This window comes from Myxocyprinus asiaticus, chromosome 38 (genome assembly GCF_019703515.2).
Source record: "Myxocyprinus asiaticus isolate MX2 ecotype Aquarium Trade chromosome 38, UBuf_Myxa_2, whole genome shotgun sequence".
Taxonomy (NCBI): Eukaryota; Metazoa; Chordata; class Actinopteri; order Cypriniformes; family Catostomidae; genus Myxocyprinus; species Myxocyprinus asiaticus.
Genome location: NC_059381.1, coordinates 17,001,967 through 17,022,373, shown reverse-complemented (window position 1 = coordinate 17,022,373; position 20,407 = coordinate 17,001,967). Strand labels below are relative to the sequence as shown.

The following is a 20,407-nucleotide window of genomic DNA, read 5'->3' as shown; positions in this document are numbered from 1 at the left end:
TGCAGTCTTATCTGGTTTGTTGGTTTTAGATGGGTTTTGGGCACTTTTCAGGCTGGGAGACCAGCTGTCAACCAGCAACACTAGCTGAAGATGATCTGGAACAGACTGGGAGACCGGCTAGACCACATGAATAAAAAAAATAAAAATAAATAAACAGCCTAAGATGGTTTGTTGGTCTTGGCTGGTCTGGTTTGTTTATTTTAGAGGGGTTTGGTTCTTGTCAGTTATTCAAGTTGGGAGACTAGCTGGCCAACCAGCTAAAGCAGTTGAATCCAGGCTGGGACACTAACTAGACCACGTGAAGCTGAAAAACAAAATCATAAACCAACCTAAACTGACTTTCTAGAATTATCTGGTCTGGTTTGTGGGGTTTAGGAAGGGTTTTGGGCAATTTTCAGTCTTAAGAGGGTTTTGGAAACTTGTCAGCTTGACCACATTTAGCTTAAAACACCTTAAACCAGTCTATGCTAGTATGCTGGTCTTAGTTGATCTCCCTGCTTGGTCAGACTGGACTGGTTTGTTGGTTTTAAAAGGGGTTGGGAACTTGTCAGCTAGTCAGGCTGAGACCAGCTGGCCAATCAGCTTTACTAGTTGAAGACCAAATTGGCCAAGCTGAGAGGCCAGCTAGACCGCATGAAGCTGAAAAAAACAAAAACGGAAGAAAAAAAAAATCTTTAACCAGCCTATGCTATTTTGCTGGTCTCCCAGCCTGGATAGGTTGGTTGGTCTGTGTACTATTTTAAGAGGGGTTTTGGGCACTTGTCAGCTAGGCAAGCTGGTAGACCATCTTGCTGACTAACTAAACCAGTTGACCTGGTTTCAGACCTGAAACCAGCCTTAGATGCTATGCTGGTTTTCCTGCTTGGTCAGGCTGGTGTGGTTTGGTTTTAAAGGGGTTTAGGGTGTTTATCAAGACAGTCAATCCAGAAGAGAAAGTGGCTTACCTAAACTAAAGTGAAAGATCAGTATGGCTAACGTAGACCATATAAAGCTGGAAAAAAAATCTTAAAACAGCCTTAGCTAGTTTGCTGGTCTTAGCCGTTCTTTCAGCCTGGTCAGGTTGGACTGTGTATTGTTTTAGAGGGGGTTTGGGCACTTGTCAGGTTGGAGACCAGTTGGGTGACCAGCTACACTAGCTGAAGACCATCTTGACCAGAGTGGGAGATCGGCTAGACCTCATGAAGCTGAAAAAACATCTTAAACCAGCCTAAGTTGGTTTGCTGGACTCACAGCCTGTTCTGGCTGGTCTGTTTAGTTGGTTTTAGAGGGGTTTGGGCACTTGTCAGCTATTCCAGATAGGAGACCAGCTGGCCAGTCGGCTAAACCAGTTGAAGACCAGCTTGGCTGGGAAACCAGCTAGACCTCATGAAGCAAAAAACAACAAATAAAAAAAATAAAAAAAAACCATCTTAACTCCAAATTGTTTTGCTGGTCTCCCAGCCTTTTCTGGTTTGTTGGTTTTAGAGGTTTTGGGCCCTTGTCAGCTATTCAGGCTTGTACACCAGCTAGCTGACCAGGTAAACCTGTTGAAGATCTGCATGGTCAAGCTGGGAGACCAGCTAAGACCAGCAAATTAACTTAGGCTGGTTTCTTTATTTTGTTTGTGTTTTTGGCAGAGATTCAAAGAGTTCCACAATGAGCCACTCCTCCATTGTCTGTCCCTTAAACATGTCTCTTTTAAACCATGACAAAGGAAACTAAGGGTAAAATGGATACAAAAGAGCTGAAGCACTGGAGCCTGTTCTCCTGAGAAATGCCATTAATTGGTTACCTCAGTGACAGGAAATGGCAGAAACATGCTCTCATTCCTTTTAAAAGACACTGTTCTTCCCTCTTGCGTTAATTACAGGTGACTATAATTCCCAGAAAAGCAAGGGATGGCCACTGAAAATAACATTGTCATTCATTATACTGGCACAGTCACCTTATCAAGGGTGACAAGGTCACAGTCTCGCACTGCACTGTTTTAATAGAAGTCCTGAGGAGCTGTATTACCTACTGCCTCCAAACCCCCTCCTGTTCCATGAGTGCCTCTGATTGGTTAAATTAGTCCGGTAGAATGGGTTTGTTTTCCACAGTCCCCTTCCAGGCTAGCGACACCATCCCCATGGCAACAGACTCTTCTCGGGCTCATGATAGAGAGCTTGTTCTCTTGAGGGATACCTGTGCCTTCCGCTCTGTCACAGAGAAAGTGAATTGAAAGAGGGCAATTCAGTGGAAAAAAAAAAAAAAAAAGCGGTTAAGAAAATGAGAAATGGGGGGCTTGAGACAGGAAGAGGATGGGAGGAGTCGAAGATGGAGCAAGGTTAAAAGGAGAACTGGGGGGTGGAACGTTGAAAATGGAGGCTTGAAGGTGAAATGTGGCATTATAAATTCCTGCTATAAACGATGGACACTTTAAAAGGGCTGTGATCTGTCATTGTGACCATGTAATTTGCATTTGTTTTTTCCTTCCAGAGAGAATCTATCATTGTGATGGTCCGGTTTTCCTTTGGAAAATTTGACATTTTTGACTGTGTGCTTTCCCCCTTCAGATATCAGTCTTCTATGACATTTTTCCACTAATACATCACAGTGGTCGTGAAATGATTCCCTCAATGGTAGGCTGTTATTAAATGTTCAGTGCTTCATTTTAGAGAGTCTCACACAGAAATGTACAGAAGAAAGTGTGACTGCACTTTATTACATCACTGGACACAGATATAGTATGTGGCATGTACAAATATGTAACCGCACACTGTATTCTTGTGATACTAATGGGCTGCCAGCTGGTTCTTAATATATCAGGTTAACTGAATGATGATATTCTCTACAAACAAATACATGCAAACACATACTCAGCACTGCTCTCTTCATTTTCTTTGCTACGTTGCCAATTGTATTGTAAGGAATCCAAGATGACCCATCCATAACTCAATTCTTTAGCCAGTCTTCCTCTTCCCCAAGAGGAAATTGCTCAGTTTGGATGTTACTATTAAACTTTAAGTGAGATGTATTTCTTTTATTTATTTTTTTCCTCATTGCTAATGCTTTCTCATTGTTTACTTTAAATGCTGACATGGCCAAGATCAATAAAACCAAATCAATTTATAAAATATCTAAAGCAGAACTGGTGAATTGAGCAGTAGTGTAGTCTATAAATGAATAAATGTTGCATTTACAGGTGCATCTCAATAAATTAGAATGTCGTGGAAAAGTTCATTTATTTTAGTAATTCAACTCAAATTGTGAAACTCGTGTATTAAATAAATTCAATGCACACAGACTGAAGTAGTTTAAGTCTTTGGTTCTTTTAATTGTGATGATTTTGGCTCACATTTAACAAAAACCCACCAATTCACTATCTCAAAAAATTAGAATATGGTGACATGCCAATCAGCTAATCAACTCAAATCACCTGCAAAGGTTTCCTGAGCCTTCAAAATGGTCTCTCAGTTTGGTTCACTAGGCTACACAATCATGGGGAAGACTGCTGATCTGACAGTTGTCCAGAAGACAATCATTGACACCCTTCACAAGGAGGGTAAGCCACAAACATTCATTGCCAAAGAAGCTGGCTGTTCACAGAGTACTGTATCCAAGCATGTGGAAAAAGTGTGGAAGAAAAAGATGCACAACCAACTGAGAGAACCGCAGCATTATGAGGATTGTCAAGCAAAATCGATTCAAGAATTTGGGTGAACTTCAAAAGGAATGGACTGAGGCTGGGGTCAAGGCATCAAGAGCCACCACACACAGACGTGTCAAGGAATTTGGCTACAGTTGTCATATTCCTCTTGTTATGCCACTCCTGAACCACAGACAACATCAAAGGCGTCTTACCTGGGCTAAGGAGAAGAAGAACTGGACTGTTGCCCAGTGGTCCAAAGTCCTCTTTTCAGATGAGAGCAAGTTTTGTATTTCATTTGGAAACCAAGGTCCTAGAGTCTGGAGGAAGGGTGGAGAAGCTCATAGCCCAAGTTGCTTGAAGTCCAGTGTTAAGTTTCCACAGTCTGTGATGATTTGGGGTGCAGTGTCATCTGCTGGTGTTGGTCCATTGTGTTTTTTGAAAACCAAAGTCACTGCACCCGTTTACCAAGAAATTTTGGAGCACTTCATGCTTCCTTCTGCTGACCAGCTTTTTAAAGATGCTGATTTCATTTTCCAGCAGGATTTGGCACCTGCCCACACTGCGAAAAGCACCAAAAGTTGGTTAAATGACCATGGTGTTGGTGTGCTTGACTGGCCAGCAAACTCACCAGACCTGAACCCCATAGAGAATCTATGGGGTATTGTCAAGAGGAAAATGAGAAACAAGAGACCAAAAAATGCAGATGAGCTGAAGGCCACTGTCAAAGAAACCTGGGCTTCCATACCACCTCAGCAGTGCCACAAACTGATCACCTCCATGCCACGCCGAATTGAGGCAGTAATTAAAGGAAAAGGAGCCCCTACCAAGTATTGAGTACATATACAGTAAATGAACATACTTTCCAGAAGGCCAACAATTCATTAAAAAAATTTTTTTTATTTGTCTTATGATGTATTCTAATTTTTTGAGATTTGTGAATTGGTGGGTTCTTGTTAAATGTGAGCCAAAATCATCACAATTAAAAGAACCAAAGACTTAAACTACTTCAGTCTGTGTGCATTGAATTTATTTAATACACGAGTTTCACAATTTTAGTTGAATTACTGAAATAAATGAACTTTTCCACGACATTCTAATTTATTGAGATGCACCTGTATATAGCGTTTTTCTGATACTACACTCAAAGCGCTTTACACAGTGAACAGGGGACTCTCCCTCAACCACCACCAGTGTGCAGCATCCACCTGGTCTACCTTAGCCATCCACACTAGTCTAGCGCATACACTGTATGCCCACCTACTGCACTGTCTCTTTCCAAAGATTTTGTGTATCCTCACCTAAACTGTGATGATGTGTATGGCAGCGAGAACAAGGCTTTTGACCTGTAACTTTTCAATCTACTTATGCGATGTCGCAGCACCATTGAGTGAATTGTGATTTATTTTTATTTATTTTACGTGAACAGAGATACTTTCTAATTGCGCACGGATCAGCGGAAGCCCTCGATGGAGTGCAACAGCCTGGTTCTGGAAATAAAAATCCAAAAATCCTTTCTATATACAAGTTGATTTTTAACAATAACTTAGAAACCTTTAAAAACCCTACCCTGAGCTCTGTGAATGTTCATCGATGATATATGCCTCTGTAGAAGCCATTTTAACAGTGTTTAATGGTGGAATTCCTGGTGAACAACTACACATTGTCCAGCAGAGAAAGATCAACCAATAAAAGAACCATGGCCAACAAAGCCCGTGAAACCAGTCCAGCAGTAACCGCCCACTTTCCATGACGCACTCTGAATGAAGCAATCGCGTCACTCTCCCTTCACCCTTAATAGTTTTATTTATTTCCATATTTTCAAGCATTCGCAATGCTCTGTGTGATTGTAATTCATTCCTTCATGAAAGACGTCTTTTTGTGTGACTTTCAACTAGTTTTTTGCTTCAAATCAAAGTTTGTAATGTTGTGATTCACCTCAGAGATGGTTAGTTTGGTTAATGGCTTAGAACCAAAGTATTTTATGAAAAGTCTATGGGGAAAATACTACTGGAACCCAGGCGGCTAAAAAAAAGTAGATGAGCACTGTTGCGCTCTATTGAATGCATGGGCAAGTTAGACAGTCCGACTCAGCTGAGCAAACAATCAGAACATTAGGTTCAGTCGAGATGGGATATTTGCTAACCAATCATACCTTCTATTTCAGTACAGGGTGGGACAATTCTAGCGTCCTGATAAAATGCTGATGTGGCAGAGCTTGTCATAATTGACGCTGTAAATTTACTTCGCTGCTAAACATGAACATATTTATGCTATTGAACTTTGCAAAAGTACTGACTGCGCCCGTGCTAGTTTTTGATGATCTTTGCAGATGCTAGCCAAGTTATCTGAGCATGGGTATCTCCACATGATTGGCTTGGGGTGGCCCTGGCCACCTCTATAATTGTTCACTTCCCAAGTCGGAGGCGGGCCTGCAATAAAACCAGGTAGAACCTTGTTGGTTTGAATCTGAGTAGGAAGCAGCATCAAGAAATTAAAGTTAATAGAGTGGACTAGGGGGAAACACTGTGTACAGTCATCCTAAATGAAGTATGGCTTGAACGCACACTGTAGGTTGCACTGCATGTCACATCCGTGAGACTGCGACACTGAAGCGCACCCGTGAAGCGGCCTTAAGGAAATCAGGTTAGAGACCATTTCACTATAAACAACGGTTCCAATCAATGTAAACACCGTACAAGCAACATAGTCTCATGAGAATTTGTCACAATACTACGAGGTGACAAATTTGTACAGCTTAATTTGTATGATTCTGGGTAAGGATAGGTGTTACACTTTATGGTTAGGTTTAGGGATGGAGTTTGGGTTACGAAACCACAGTTTTGGATTAACATGGAACAAATGCCACATTGGGAACTACAAGGACACAAGGGAAGCGTCTCTCATTGGTGGGTGTATAACTTGTACAATTTCGAATGAAAGAACTCGTACGAAATTGCCACCTTGTACTATTGTGATGAATTCTTGTGAGATCGGGATGGTACAACATGGCAACAAGCACTTTGATCATCCGTCCCTTTACCAGTGCTTGAAGTAAACAGACTAGTAATCTCTTCTATCCCTTTTCTGCCCTGTCAGCTAGACAAAACTGCAATGCTGTAATCTTCTGGATATTTCATCATCTAATTCTGACCAAGGCCCATTCATTCAGAAATGAAATGTCTGACTGAGATGTTAAACCAATCACACTTAACTTTCTCACATGATGTTTTAGGGTGTGTATAAGTAGTTTGTCAAACATGCAGGGATATATTGTTTACTAACCTGTACAACTATCCGCCTCAAACAAAGTTTTTAAATATCTTTGCCACAAACCTTGTAAATTTTGGCAGTTTTTTTTTATCATAATGTTGTTTTGAGTTAACAAAATTAATAGCCCTATCTTCTTCTTTTGGCTGCTCCCGTTAGGGGTCGCCACAGCAGACCATCCATGATCCGCATTTAACGCCGGATGCCCTTCCTGACTAAATTAATAGCTCTATAAATTTTGGAATTTGGAGAAATTAGATTTTTCATTTAGGCTATTTTTATTTCCTTTCATAATATGATGCATTCAGTCTTAATTCATCTAGCCTTGTACGTCCCTTAAGAAAAGAAGCCAAAAAAGCTATACATTTAAAAAAAAAAAAAAAAAAAAAAAAAAATGGAGATCAGGAAAGCAGGTTTAATATCAAATTAATTAAATTAATCATTTGTTTATTTCCTTTAAAAAGTAACATTTAATTAAATAATCCAATTACCTTTGGCAGTCTCAATATATGGCTATATTGAGGACACAAAATTGAAATCCATGCACATTCTTTATGTGTAGGCCTATGATAAGATTTAGGAATATCTTCAATATCATCTTTATTGTCTCAAAATAAAATAATGGCCTACTTGATAGTATTACATTATACCATGCTAGCTTCATCGCTCCAAAACTCCACAAAACTGAACAGAACTACAGAATGTTTCATTTTTACGTAATGTGCTGTTCTTAAAGATACAGTAACCATAGTAGCAGTGTCCATAACATTTATGCCTTTTTAAGAGACACTACATATACTGTACGTAGAAATTATACTGAAAAAAATGGTTGCTATTTGGAGTCTTCTATGATTTGCATTATCGACATTTAATAACATAAGTCAATTATTTAACTAAATAACATTTGACTATTGAAATTCCTGAAAATGTGCATATCTTATTATTATTTTTACCATTCAAATTATTATTATTATTATTATCAGGGACGTTGACTTATGCTTCATGCCACCCTTGAATGAGTCTGTGCCCCACATGGGCCACCCCAGTCAAAAAAAGGCTGGACACACCACTGTATCTGAGATATTCAGTAATTTTATCAAAACTATTATTTTTTTCTGCCTTTTACTTATGTCAGTGGAGACTTTATCCCTGTGAGATCAAATCAGACTGATAAATTCCCAGTATGCCCACCTCTTCAGTCACCACTACACTACTGTAATTAAGTGCTCAAGTCCATTGCAATAGCTCTTTAAAGATACCATTTGAGGTCTTTGCCAAACTCTGATGAATTATGCAGACTGATTTCACAGTGAAATCAGAAACAGTATGTTGACCTTTCTTTAGCTAAAATCGTTCTGTGCTTACCGAAATGCAAAACACTGCCTCAGTGGCGAAAGGGGTAACTGTTTTTGGGCATAGGGGCACATGTAAGCTCCATTTTCAGGGTGAAATGTCCACGGAGGGGCACCAAAAGCAAGTTGTAAAGTGAGTTGTTTTCAGCTGTACAGGATGTAATACAGTGAAGAGGAATGCAGATTTTATAAACCGCATCCCCCCACTAAACCTAACCATCAGTGGAGTAAAAATGTAAAGTTAGGAAAAATACAACCTCCGAATCACGGTAGTCACTGATTATGTGAACGCGATTACTTCCTGGTTTCAATGTGTGATGCGAACTCAGGCCTCCCACGCTGCTTATGCAACAGGCTTTCGGTCACGCTACAAGGGAAGGTAAACACACTTGAGCTGATGCAAAAATGTCTGATGGGAGATACCGCTTGTCAGTGAGTCGGCATAATGTGGCCGATCCTAGGATACTGGAACTCTCGAAAACAACATGCTGAATTCCCATGTGATTATGACCACACAGATTCGGCTGTCCTTTCCTACAATTGTACTTGCCATATACCCCTCATAAAAATCTGCCAGTTTAAACAATGGCAGCCACTACAGAAGGTGACCTCTGACACTTGACCTACCTAACCTACCTATCTCTTTCTTAATTCATCAAAACAATCCTATCTACGTTATTTAAAGCTGTGGTCTTTCTCTTGTCTGGTGACCTCTATGTGGAGAGACCTGTTATATTGAACAGCTTAGCTTTTGTCTGCGTTTTTGAGCCTTCTTTGCCAGCTGCATCATAAACCTTTGCACTCTAGAAAGAGGATGTTACAGTTCTTTCCATTGCCCCCACAAACTGTATTTAAATTTCACAGTAATTAAGAGTCATGGGTAGCAAATAGACAACAGAAACCCTTTCCGGTCCAAGAGAGCCAAACCCCTACCTGCTTTCCAGTATGGCTATCAAGTGTCAGCCAGCTGAGGGAGGGCCATCTTTCCCCATGTAACACTTGCATTATGGTGCTTCTCCCCCACCCAGCTCCCTTGTTATAAAATACTGATCCTCGTATGTTTACCCACTGAAAGCACTGAATAGAGTTACAGGGTGTCCTATACCGACAAAGTAACAGTCACCTGATCCCTTTAATCATGTTTTAAAATGTCTGCCACCCCAAAAACAGGTATATCAGTTATATCACCAAGCAAGTGTGAACTCCTTTAATCCTCCATTGCTTTAGGATCACCTCCGCTCTGAGCCATGAATTTTTCCGTCTTTTTCCAAAAACCTTAAATCTGCTTGGTAAACATCTCTTAAAACTGGTGAAAGCATCTTCAAAGGATATGGTTCACCTTTGGGTGTTCGCCTGTGAAAGCTAAGGTCTTAAGTCCAGTGGGGTTAAAGTGAGCCTTTAAAAGGCACCAGTATTATGGTCAGTAATTGCTGTTTTTTAAAAGGGCACTTTAGCAAGACCATACATAATTTAAAACCCTATAAGAGGAAAAAACACAATTGAGAAGATTTTGTGGTCCGTAGAGTTAGTTTAATAAGTAATGTTGCAAGAGAAAAATGCAATGGACACTTTTCACATTTGGGTTTGGAAAGCAGAAGTAAACTATTCAATACAAGTTAAGCTTAATCGACAGCATTTGTGGCATAATTTTTATTACCACAAAAACATTTTTTCGACTTGTCCCTCGTTTCCCCTCTTTTCTTAAAAAAAAAAAGAAAACTGTGTTTCAGTGAGGCACTTACAATGGAAGTGAATGGGACAATCTGTAAATGTTAAAATACTCACTGTTATAACCACATGTGTTAGACATAAACAACATGTGTTAGAATGATTTCAATGTGATAAAATCGCTTACTAACCTTTTCTGTGTAAAGTCATATCTAAATGTTTAACTTTGTTGCCATGACAATGTATCATCATAAACCCTGTATTCCACAATTGAAATAAAATGACAATTTAAATAACCTTACTGCTCAAATAATTCATGAGTTATAACAGAAGTAATGTAAGTGCTTTTAAAAAAATGTAAGCTTCACAATTTTGCTTTTAAATCCTCCAAAAATTGGCCCCATTCACTTCCATTGTAAGTGCCTCACTTTAAGGCCTCACTTGTGCTTTTTTAAAGAAAAGGAGGGACAAGTTGAAATTATTTTTGTGGTAATCAACATTATGCCACAAATGCTGTTGAATGAGCTTAACTTGTGTTGAACCCAGAATATTCCTTAAACGGCGCTGCTGCTGTGTAGAGTAAAATGGGAGACGATAGCAAATTATGACAGCGTTACATTCTGCTCCAGTTGCAAAAAAAAAAAAAAAAAAAAAAAAAAAAAAAACACTATTACATTTCCACAACTTTACAAAAGAGGGAAAAAATGTGGTATTTGGCAACCAGAAGAGAGAAAGATGGCATTTTTTCTGTCACTCTCTCAGCAGTGATATAAATATTAAATTATGTACATTAAGAATTTGTTTGTTTGTTTGTTTGTTTGTTTGTTTGTTTGTTTTGCAAACGTTTACCCTGCTAAAATAAAGTGGAAATGCATCATTGAACTCACTGGGTCCACTTCACATAAAACCAGATATCAAATGCAAGTAATGACAGGTATCAGTACAGTATGTAGGCTTTTGGTTTACTATAGTATAGTCCAACAAATCATAAGACTTGTGAAAAATGCTGGTGGCTTCATTAATTGTACTTTGTGATATACTGTATATGTTGTGCTGTCAAGTGGACAGCTTTAACCCTTCCTGAAATGAACTGTAAAAAGGGGTCTTGTGACTCACTGTGGGGGGCCCATCTGTGCTACTACCTGCCAGATGGCAGAATGATGGCCTCTCCCCTGTCCCCTTCCAACCCCGCCACCATCCCTAACCTTTGTTCTTGTACACTGAACCACATATAATCCCAAATGAAGTTAAACCTCCAGAAAACATTCATGGTGTGGAGGTAAATAGAGACTCGCTGGACTAGATGCAAAACTATGTGCTAATTAGCTATAGAAGAGTGTGGAGGGTAGCGAGGGGATTATTTTTTATTTTTTTCATGAAAACAGGAAGCATTGAGATTAATTGTGAGGAACGTGCTCATTTCCTGATTCTTAGGGGAGACTTGCAAATAAAATGAATGATTGGACACATAAATACCATTTCTCATTGAAAGCAATAGGAGGCCTCTTGTTTAATTACACAAATACTCTTAAAAGGTTATCTATGCACATTTCTAATGTTAAAATACCTTCTGACCCAGTTTAACATTCATAGACAACTATAAGTGAGCCATTCATGGTTTGATTTCCCTGAAAAAATGTAAAAACTGTGGTTCTGTGGCGCTATTGAAATATTGCTGTTTGTTGGAGGATTTCAACCAACCCAACACGGCAACATTGGCTCAACCAATGACATGTGTTTAGAGCAGGACTTAGTGTTTTTCAATTACATTTGGTTACTGCACAGAAATTACACACTTTTTTCCAGTGGTTGGCTATAACATGACCTTCTATCATCTCTTTCTCTCTGCTATATACACCGATCAGCCATAACATTAAAATCACCTGCCTAATATTGTGTATGTCCCCCTCGTGCCACCAAAACAGCGCCAACCATGCTATTCTTCTCACCAAAATTGTACAGAGCGGTTATCTGAGTTACTGTAGACTTAGTCGGTTCGAACCAGTCTGGCCATTCTCTGTTGACCTCTCATCAAAAAGGCATTTCCATCCACAGAACTGACGCTGACTGGATGTTTTTTGCACCATTCGGAGTAATTCTAGAGACTGTTGTGTGTGAAAATCCCAGGAGATCAGCAGTTACAGAAATACTCACACCAGCCCCTCTGGCACCAACAAACATCCATGTGATTAAATAATCAGCCAATCATGTGGCAGCAGTGCAGTGCATAAAATCATGCAGATACAGGTCAGGAGCTTCAGTTAATGTTCACATAAACCATCAGAATGGAGAAAAAATTGTGATCTCAGTGATTTGGAACTGTGGCATGATTGTTGGTGGCAGAATGCTATTCTGAGATGAGGGTTGGTGGTGTTTTGGTGGTACGAGGGGGAGCTACACAATATTAGGCAGGTGGTTTTAATGTTTAATGCTGATCGGTGTATATTGGCAGGGCTGGAGGAGTTTATTTTTCATAGTCCATGATAATGAACTTCCCATCTCAACACTGCTTTCTTATAGACATATGGACTTGCTGTGCAAAGATCTGTCACAAGCCTGGTTGAACCACCACTGTGCCAAACCTCCAATTTATTTCCAAACATTTTACTAATGTTCTCCATCCCAGCTAACATTAGCTCTCATCTTTTTAGCCACAATCCCCCTCTCCTCTTAATTTTCCCTCTGTGATCTTCTAACACCTTACACCCTCAACCACATACTCTCACTTTATTCCCCACTGCCAGCTTCTTTCAGCCCCCTATAAGCTGGATGTGTGCTCAGCAGGGCAAATATTTACAGTTTGCTACTTTTTAATGATCACTATTGAATGAATTCTGACTGCACATCCTGTTCCGTTCTCCTGTTAGAGCAGAGGTGAGGTAACAGCACTGTAGTAATTATTGAGTTTTTGGCTATGAAACCTTAGGGAAACACTCGATAATTCCTTTAATTGATTTCTGTGGGGGGAAAAAAGTTAAAAAAGGCAGTGGAAAAAATGCTTATTTCTGCAGGGATTACCTTGAACAGATTAACTCCTTAAAAGTTGTAAACACTGTTATAAAGGGAAAAATTCCACTTAACTTTTATTTGACACTCTCATAGGCCACATACATGCTTATATGTTTTAGTTAGAAAATGCTTTGATTTTGCTATGTTTATGCATCTCGTTCACACTGGAATGCCATTTTCCTCCACCAAAAATGTAGAAGGACATAGCTACAAGCAGAGCTCCAAATGGGGCTAGAGCACTGACCTACCAGCAAAGATATAGGGAGCCACTAACCTAACCCTTTTTTTTTTTTTTTTAGAATGCCCAATTCCCAATGCACTCTAAGTCCTCATGGTAGCATAGTGACTCGCCTCAATCCGGGTGGTGGAGGATGAAGTTCAGTTACCTTCGTGTCTGAGACTGTCAACCCACTCAACTTATCACATGGCTTGTTGAGCATGCGGCATCCATGCACAACTCACCATGCGCCCCACCAAGAGCGAACCACATTATAGTGACCACAAGGAGGTTACCCCATGTGACTCTACCAGGCCAATTTGGTTGCTTGCCTGGCTGGAGTCACTCCGCATGCCCTGGATTCGAACTCGTGACTCCAGGGGTGGTAGTCAGCGTCTTTACTCACTGAGCTACCCAGGCCCCCTGCAGCTATACCTTCTTTGCTATTTGCTGCTATTTGGACTCAAGATGGCACTATTTTGACTCAAGATGGCGCAGAGTACGGCTGCTGCGTTGTGAGCTCCGACACAGCATTGTAGTTTTTTGTTTGTTTTGTTTATAATTCTTATGTTTTTTGTCTTGGATGTTGTCTGCCTTATTGTCTACGACAGACAAACACTTTTGGACATTGGTTCTGCAATTACACACCGTAAACCAGATTTCAAATTCCTCAATGCCGACCCGCTGTTTACAAATAGGCCAGTGGAGCCCTTTGTCTGGGCTGCCCGGCCGCAGAAACGCTGAAGGAAAAGGGGAAACAGAGGCGGCGTTCTCATCAGAGTAAGACATCACACAAATCGACCCCCGCTACCCAGTATTCTACTGGCAAATGTTCAGTCTCTGGACAACAAGCTCTGCGAGCTGAGAGCGCGAATCTCTTTCCAAGGAGAGATGAGGGACTGCTGCATTATATGCCTTACAGAAACTTGGAAGTCTTTCTGCTCTCCTGATCTGGAATTTCTCATGCTTCTGTGTCGACCATTCTGGCTACCGAGGGAATTCACAGCGGTCATTATCACTGCTGTGTACATCCCGCCACAACCCAACACAGACCGGGCACTCAAGGTACTGTATGGGATTATAAGCGAGCAGGAAACCGCGCACCCTGAGGCCGCGTTCATTGTGACCGGGGACTTTAACAAAGCCAATCTCAAATCAGTCGCACCAAAATACCACCAACACATTAGTTTTAACACACGAGGGGACCGGGTTTTGGACCATTGCTACTCCCCCTTCCGGGATGGCTACAAATCCCTCCCCCGCCCACCATTTGGCAAATCGGACCACTCTTCCATTCTGCTTCTGCCCGCTTACAGGCAGAAACTGAAACAGGAAGCACCCACCCTCAGAAAGATCCAGTGCTGGTCGGACCAATCAGAATCTACGCTACAAGACTGTTTTGATCATGCGGACTGGGAGATGTTCCGGTCCGCCTCTGATGACGACATCGAGCTTTATCCTTTTACTCGAGCTTTTACCCGATCCTTCCGACAGGTGAATATCCGCAAAGCCTTCGGGTCCAGACGGTATTCCAGGCCGTGTCATCAGAGCATGTGCGAACCAACTGGCTGGTGTTTTTACAGACATTTTCAACCTTTCCTTCTCTTTGTCTGTAGTCCCCACATGCTTTAAAACATCCACCATTGTGCCTGTTCCAAAGCAATCCAAAATCACTTAATTAAATGACTGGCGTCCTGTTACTCTGACCCCCATCATCAGCAAATGCTTTGAGAGACTAATCAGAGATTGCATCTGCTCTGTGCTGCCTCCATCACTGGACCCATTGCAGTTTGCTTATCGCAACAACCGCTCCACTGATGATGCCATTGCATTTACAATACACACTGCTCTCTCCCACCTGGAAAAAAAGAACACTTATGTGAGAATGTTGTTTGTAGACTACAGCTCTGCATTCAACACCATAGTGCCCTTCAAGCTTGATGAAAAACCCCGGGCTCTGGGCTTAAACAGCTCGCTGTGCAGCTGGATCCTGGACTTCCTGTCAAGCAGATGCCAGGTGGTTAGAATGGGCAGCAACATCTCCTCATCACTGACCCTCAACATTGGAGCCCCGCAGGGCTGTGTTCTCAGCCCACTCCTGTATTCCCTGTACACACATGACTGTGTGGCAACACACAGCTCCAATGCCATCATTAAGTTTGCTGATGATACAACAGTGGTAGGCCTGATCACTGACAATGATGAAACAGCTTACAGAGAGGAGGTGCACACTCTGACACACTGGTGTCAGGAGCACAACCTCTCCCTCAACGTCAGTAAGACAAAGGAGCTTGTGGTGGACTTCAGGAGAATAGAAAGAGAACACAGCCCCATCACCATCAATGGAGCACCAGTGGAGAGAGTCAGCAGCTTCAAGTTCCTGGGTGTCCACATCACTGAGGAACTCACATGGTCGGTCCACACTGAGGCCCTTGTGAAGAAGGCTCATCAGTGCCTCTTCTTCCTGAGACGGCTGAGGAAGTTTGGAATGAACCACCACATCCTCACACGGTTCTACACCAGCACTGTAGAGAGCATCCTGACTGGCTGCATCTCCGCCTGGTACGGCAATAGCACCGCCCACAACTGCAAATCCCTGCAAAGGGTGGTGCAAACTGCCAGACACATCATCGGAGGTGAGCTTCCCTCCCTCCAGGACATATATACCAGGCGGTGTGTGAAAAAAGCTCAGAGGATCATCAGAGATTCCAGCCACCCGGGCTATGGGCTGTTCTCACTGCTACCATCAGGCAGGTGGTATCACAGCATCAGGACCCGCACCAGCTGACTACATGACAGCTTCCTCCCCCAAGCAATCAGACTTTTGAACTCTTGATCTCTCACGTTCAAAATACATCAGCACTGCACCGGACTGTCATAAATTATATTCTCTCTTAACAACACACTAGCAACTTACTATCAACCGACAGCCTGAATGTCAATACAGTACATTACAACCTACTGTATATTTTATATATACTATATATACTATTTATATTGTATAATGTGTATTCTATATTGTGTGTATTGTATACTGTACATTGTATGTTATTATTTGTATATTGTGTTATATGTAATTATGTGAATATTAGATTTTAAATTGTGTTGTGTAAATCTGATGTTTATTGTAAATTGGTATATGTCTCATCACTGTCACGACTTCTATGTTGCTCGGAACTGCACCCAAGAATTTCACACACTATTGCACTTGTGTATATGGTTGTGTGACAATAAAAGTGATTTGATTTGATTTGAAAAATAGGGACTTTCGAAACCGCATACTTTGAAAACGGTGACATAAGTAAACTGAAAACTGACTTTTCAAACGAAAATGGTTTTGTTTGAATATGGCTTTAGAAGCCTCTGTTGTGCGTACCCAATAAAGCGCAACAGAAATTAATTTTAAATGATAATGTGTAATAATAACAATGCATTGCGAATGACGTGATTGAGTCAGACTCCTGCACTCTCAAACATAAATATTTGGGTATATTTTAATATTTTGCAATAAACTTCAAATACATTGTTGTCAAACTAGTAATCAGTGTCTGAAAATCAATAGTTTTATAATCACATCATAATTTTTTATTCAGTTTCATCATTCGCAATGCGTTATAGAATGCTTAGAAGTACACAGTCTTGTACTTTTGTCTTTTCCCCTATTTGCAAATATTTTTTTGCTTGAAATCAAAGTTTGTATTGTTGTAATTGATCTCAGAGCTGTTTTTTTTTTTTTTTTTTTTTTTTTTTTTTTCAGCTCTATGGAGAAAATGAATGGAAACAATAATTCCAGAACCATGGGTGCTAAAAAACTAGGCAATCTGTGGAGTTCCGTACTGTGGGTCAGGTGGAAGATCTTTTGCAGAAAAATTGGCAATACAGGGACATTGTACCACTCTTGACCAAAGAAGTCTGTTGATCATCCAAAGGGCAGCACTCTTTGAGTTTAATTAATCTTAATTAATAGATGTAATCCCTTTTCGGGAGTCCCGCTGTGGGGATAACGAGCTTGTGATCTCGCAAACCTTGTTGATTCTGGTGAACTTGCTAAATTAAGTTGTTCAAAAGTGTGAAACTCACCGTAAAAGCAAACGAAAGAGAGGGAGAGGAGAGGAGGTAGTAATGAGAGAGAAAGGGAGTGAAAGGGAAAGCAGGCGGAAGGAGTGCAGCAAAGCATAAGAGCACTGTGGGGTGGAAGAGACAGTAACAGCAGGCTTTAAAGGAGGGCAACATGAGGTCCTAATTACAGAGCCTTAGAGCTGGCTGACTACAGCTTGCCCTGCCAACTACTGCACAACACACCCATCCACCTGACTCATCATAACAACAAATATCTATTTCTCATGTGTTCTGATTCCTGATTAACAGTTACTCCAACATTATATTCACCAGGGTAGAGGAAGCACAGTTAAACACTCATTTAAATCACTTGCATCAGCCTTTGTTTAATGTGCACTTTGGCATCATTTTTGGTTTATATGTTTGGTTATGTTTGGTTATGGGTGCATGCATTTATTTATTTATTTATTATTATTATTATTATTATTATTATTTATTTATTTATTTTTTTTTTTTTGGCTTACTCTGTACTCACTGTTTATGTTCTTTTTTTCTAAGCTGTCGTGTAGATTTATTTTTGTTTTGCAGTCTGCATCTATTGCAGTCAGATGCTACAGTATAACCGTCAAGAGCTTCTCTTTAGGATCAGTATCGCATTGAATATCAAAATTTAAAGGTGCACTCATTAATTGGCATGAAGTGTCCAGTCAGTAACCTTATAAAAGCTGTTTAAATATACATGGAGAGGGTCCCCTCATGGGGGCTGCCATGTTATGATCACATGAGCAGTCAAATACTACTAGCTAAATCTCAGGTACCGCCCCGTTATTGGACACTTTTACTCATAGATTAAATAGATCATGACTGATTGTGAATAGTGAATTTCGACAATGACATTGGTAACTGAAAACATTTGTGTTTTAATGATGCTGCATCCATGCCGCTAGGTGTCAGTGTAAGTCGAAGACTACATGCATAAACAAATACTGAGCGCCTTTAATAGTGTCAGAATTTATGACTTGATTATAAATTTACTTATAACAATTTTTTTTTTTTTTTTTAATTAAGAAATTCATTTTGGGTATGCACCTGACAAACCTTATTACGTCATGAAAATGACTTGTAGAACACGTATATATACAATTGCTAGTTTCTAAAACAGACTTTAATTTGCTGTTTTGCACTCCTATTTATAATTTGTTGCATAAAGTCTTTCTGTGCCAAGATTTGCAATGTTTTTCTCCTTGTATTGTACAGTAACATACTGATGGTAATTTTGATGGAACTTTATGCACCTCTAATGTTTATATATCACTTAGCTTTTCTTTTTGCCTCACTGTGTTGTGGTCCTTTTCAGACATGTCTCAGAAGCAGATGACGTCCTCCATGGCTATTGCTGGAGCTGTGATGGGAGCCGTGCTGGCACTCTTCCTCATCATCGTTTTCACCATCGTCCTCCTCACAGCACGCAAGACCCCCCCACCCACATATACAGATAAAGTGTGAGTACATGCAGTATCTTCACCTAGATCTGTAAGACACTGTTATCTAAGACCAAGCAGGATGACATCTCGTAGAATGCCACCTGTTTCCCAAAATACATTACAAGCAACAATTTTTCCTTGTTTGCATTTTTTTTCCTTGATAATTTTTATCAAATGTAAAGTAAGGCTGCAAGAGTAGATAATAGTTTCAGTATCTCCTTTCTCTACTCAATAATTCCAAGATGATCAAGCCTCTGGTTAAGGGAATACGAGTATAACACTGATTCTGTCCATGCTTTGTGGCTGTATGGCATTTGAGGTATTTGCTTATGATGTCACCTGCTTAGGAAATATGAGTGCTGCCTTCAGGTGCTGTCGGAATTATCGTAAATATGAGTTTCCCACTCGGATGTTGCACATGAACAACCCCTCAAGTTGTAATAATGACTGGGAGACTCTGAGATCATTTTGATTCCAAGTTTTCGATTTGGGAGTTGTAAACTTTCAACATGGTGGAGGAGAGTACGGTTTCTGTAGTGAATGACAGGTTTTGTTCATTTTTCTAAATACTGTTAATTGTTAGCATTTGCCGTTTTGGTCATACTCATTTATGTATATCAGCAACCATTTGATGCATGTTGTACATTTTCACACAGTGAAAATAGCTTGTATTTGACCAAAATTCCATTGTCATCAGCAAGCTGAGTAATATGTATTATGGTGTCAAAATAAAAGTTCCTCAAAAATATATGTGAATGAACCTGGCGTTGTCCGTGTTTCCTGTTCTTTCTGACAGCGAAGCACTTGAAATCGGCGTACACGTAGTTACCACTTCAGAAGTGGGAAGTAGGATGATTTTGATAGCACATAAAGGCAGGAAAATGCTAATACTGTCTGTGCTTTGCGGCTGTCAAACTTTTGAGGTATTTGCTTATGTCACCTGCTTGGCCACCCGTAGACCCTCAGTGGGTTGGACAGCTGGTGCAGGATGTGGGCTCTTACCTGGTGAATAATTTAATCATTGGTATGCTTTTGCAGCAACTTCTTGACTGTGCTTTGAACCTGGACTGACTGAGCACAACTTAACTATTACCACCCTTGGGTTGGTGACCTTACAAACTTCACTTTGACTGACTTATTTCTTGGTAGTTTTTCTTTGCTTACAGATGCTCTCATGCGATACTGTTTTCAGTGGTCCTAAATAGTATTTGGACACTTTTGGGCGCTTGTAATGAATTTCTTTGCATAGATAACAAAATTTTAAACCAAGTGGCATCTGTAAACAAATGGTGCTAGAACTTTTCTCAGAACTAACTTCACGTATCTGAGCCATTTTTCAATTTTAAATACTATACTTTTAACTAACTGGCCCTAATGTCATTTTTAGTAGATTAAATCAGTTCCCCTTAAGTTCACACAGAAGGGAATTTCACCACAGATGTGGTTTATCACAAATCAAGTTGTCATGTTTGACAACTATACTTCTTTCAAATGTATGCAATTTGTTTAGATATTTTACTATATATTGCATGTTTTCACGTGTGGCTTATGTATCCAACTACTTTTTAGGGCCACTGTATCTGTTTGTATGTGATGTTTATGTTTGGAATTGGATCATCGGTTCAGTTCTTTCCCTGTCAGAACAAGGCATTTAACGCTACATCGCCTCTTTATGGCTTAGTCTTTAATTAGCCACCTTAGCCTTAATAGATTTTACTGGTCATTTATTACTGAGTCCAGT

At 40.3% G+C, this 20,407-nt stretch overlaps 1 protein-coding gene across 1 annotated transcript in view; it reads left to right on the top strand.

The window, feature by feature from the left end:
• The window catches only part of LOC127428501 (nectin-3-like protein), an 84,418-nt gene that overhangs the window by 53,986 nt on the left and 10,025 nt on the right, over window positions 1–20,407 (top strand). The window contains exon 6 of the mRNA XM_051676924.1: window positions 18,540–18,684. Coding sequence (XP_051532884.1) covers window positions 18,540–18,684 — 145 coding nt within the window. The remainder of the gene's footprint in view (window positions 1–18,539; window positions 18,685–20,407) is intronic.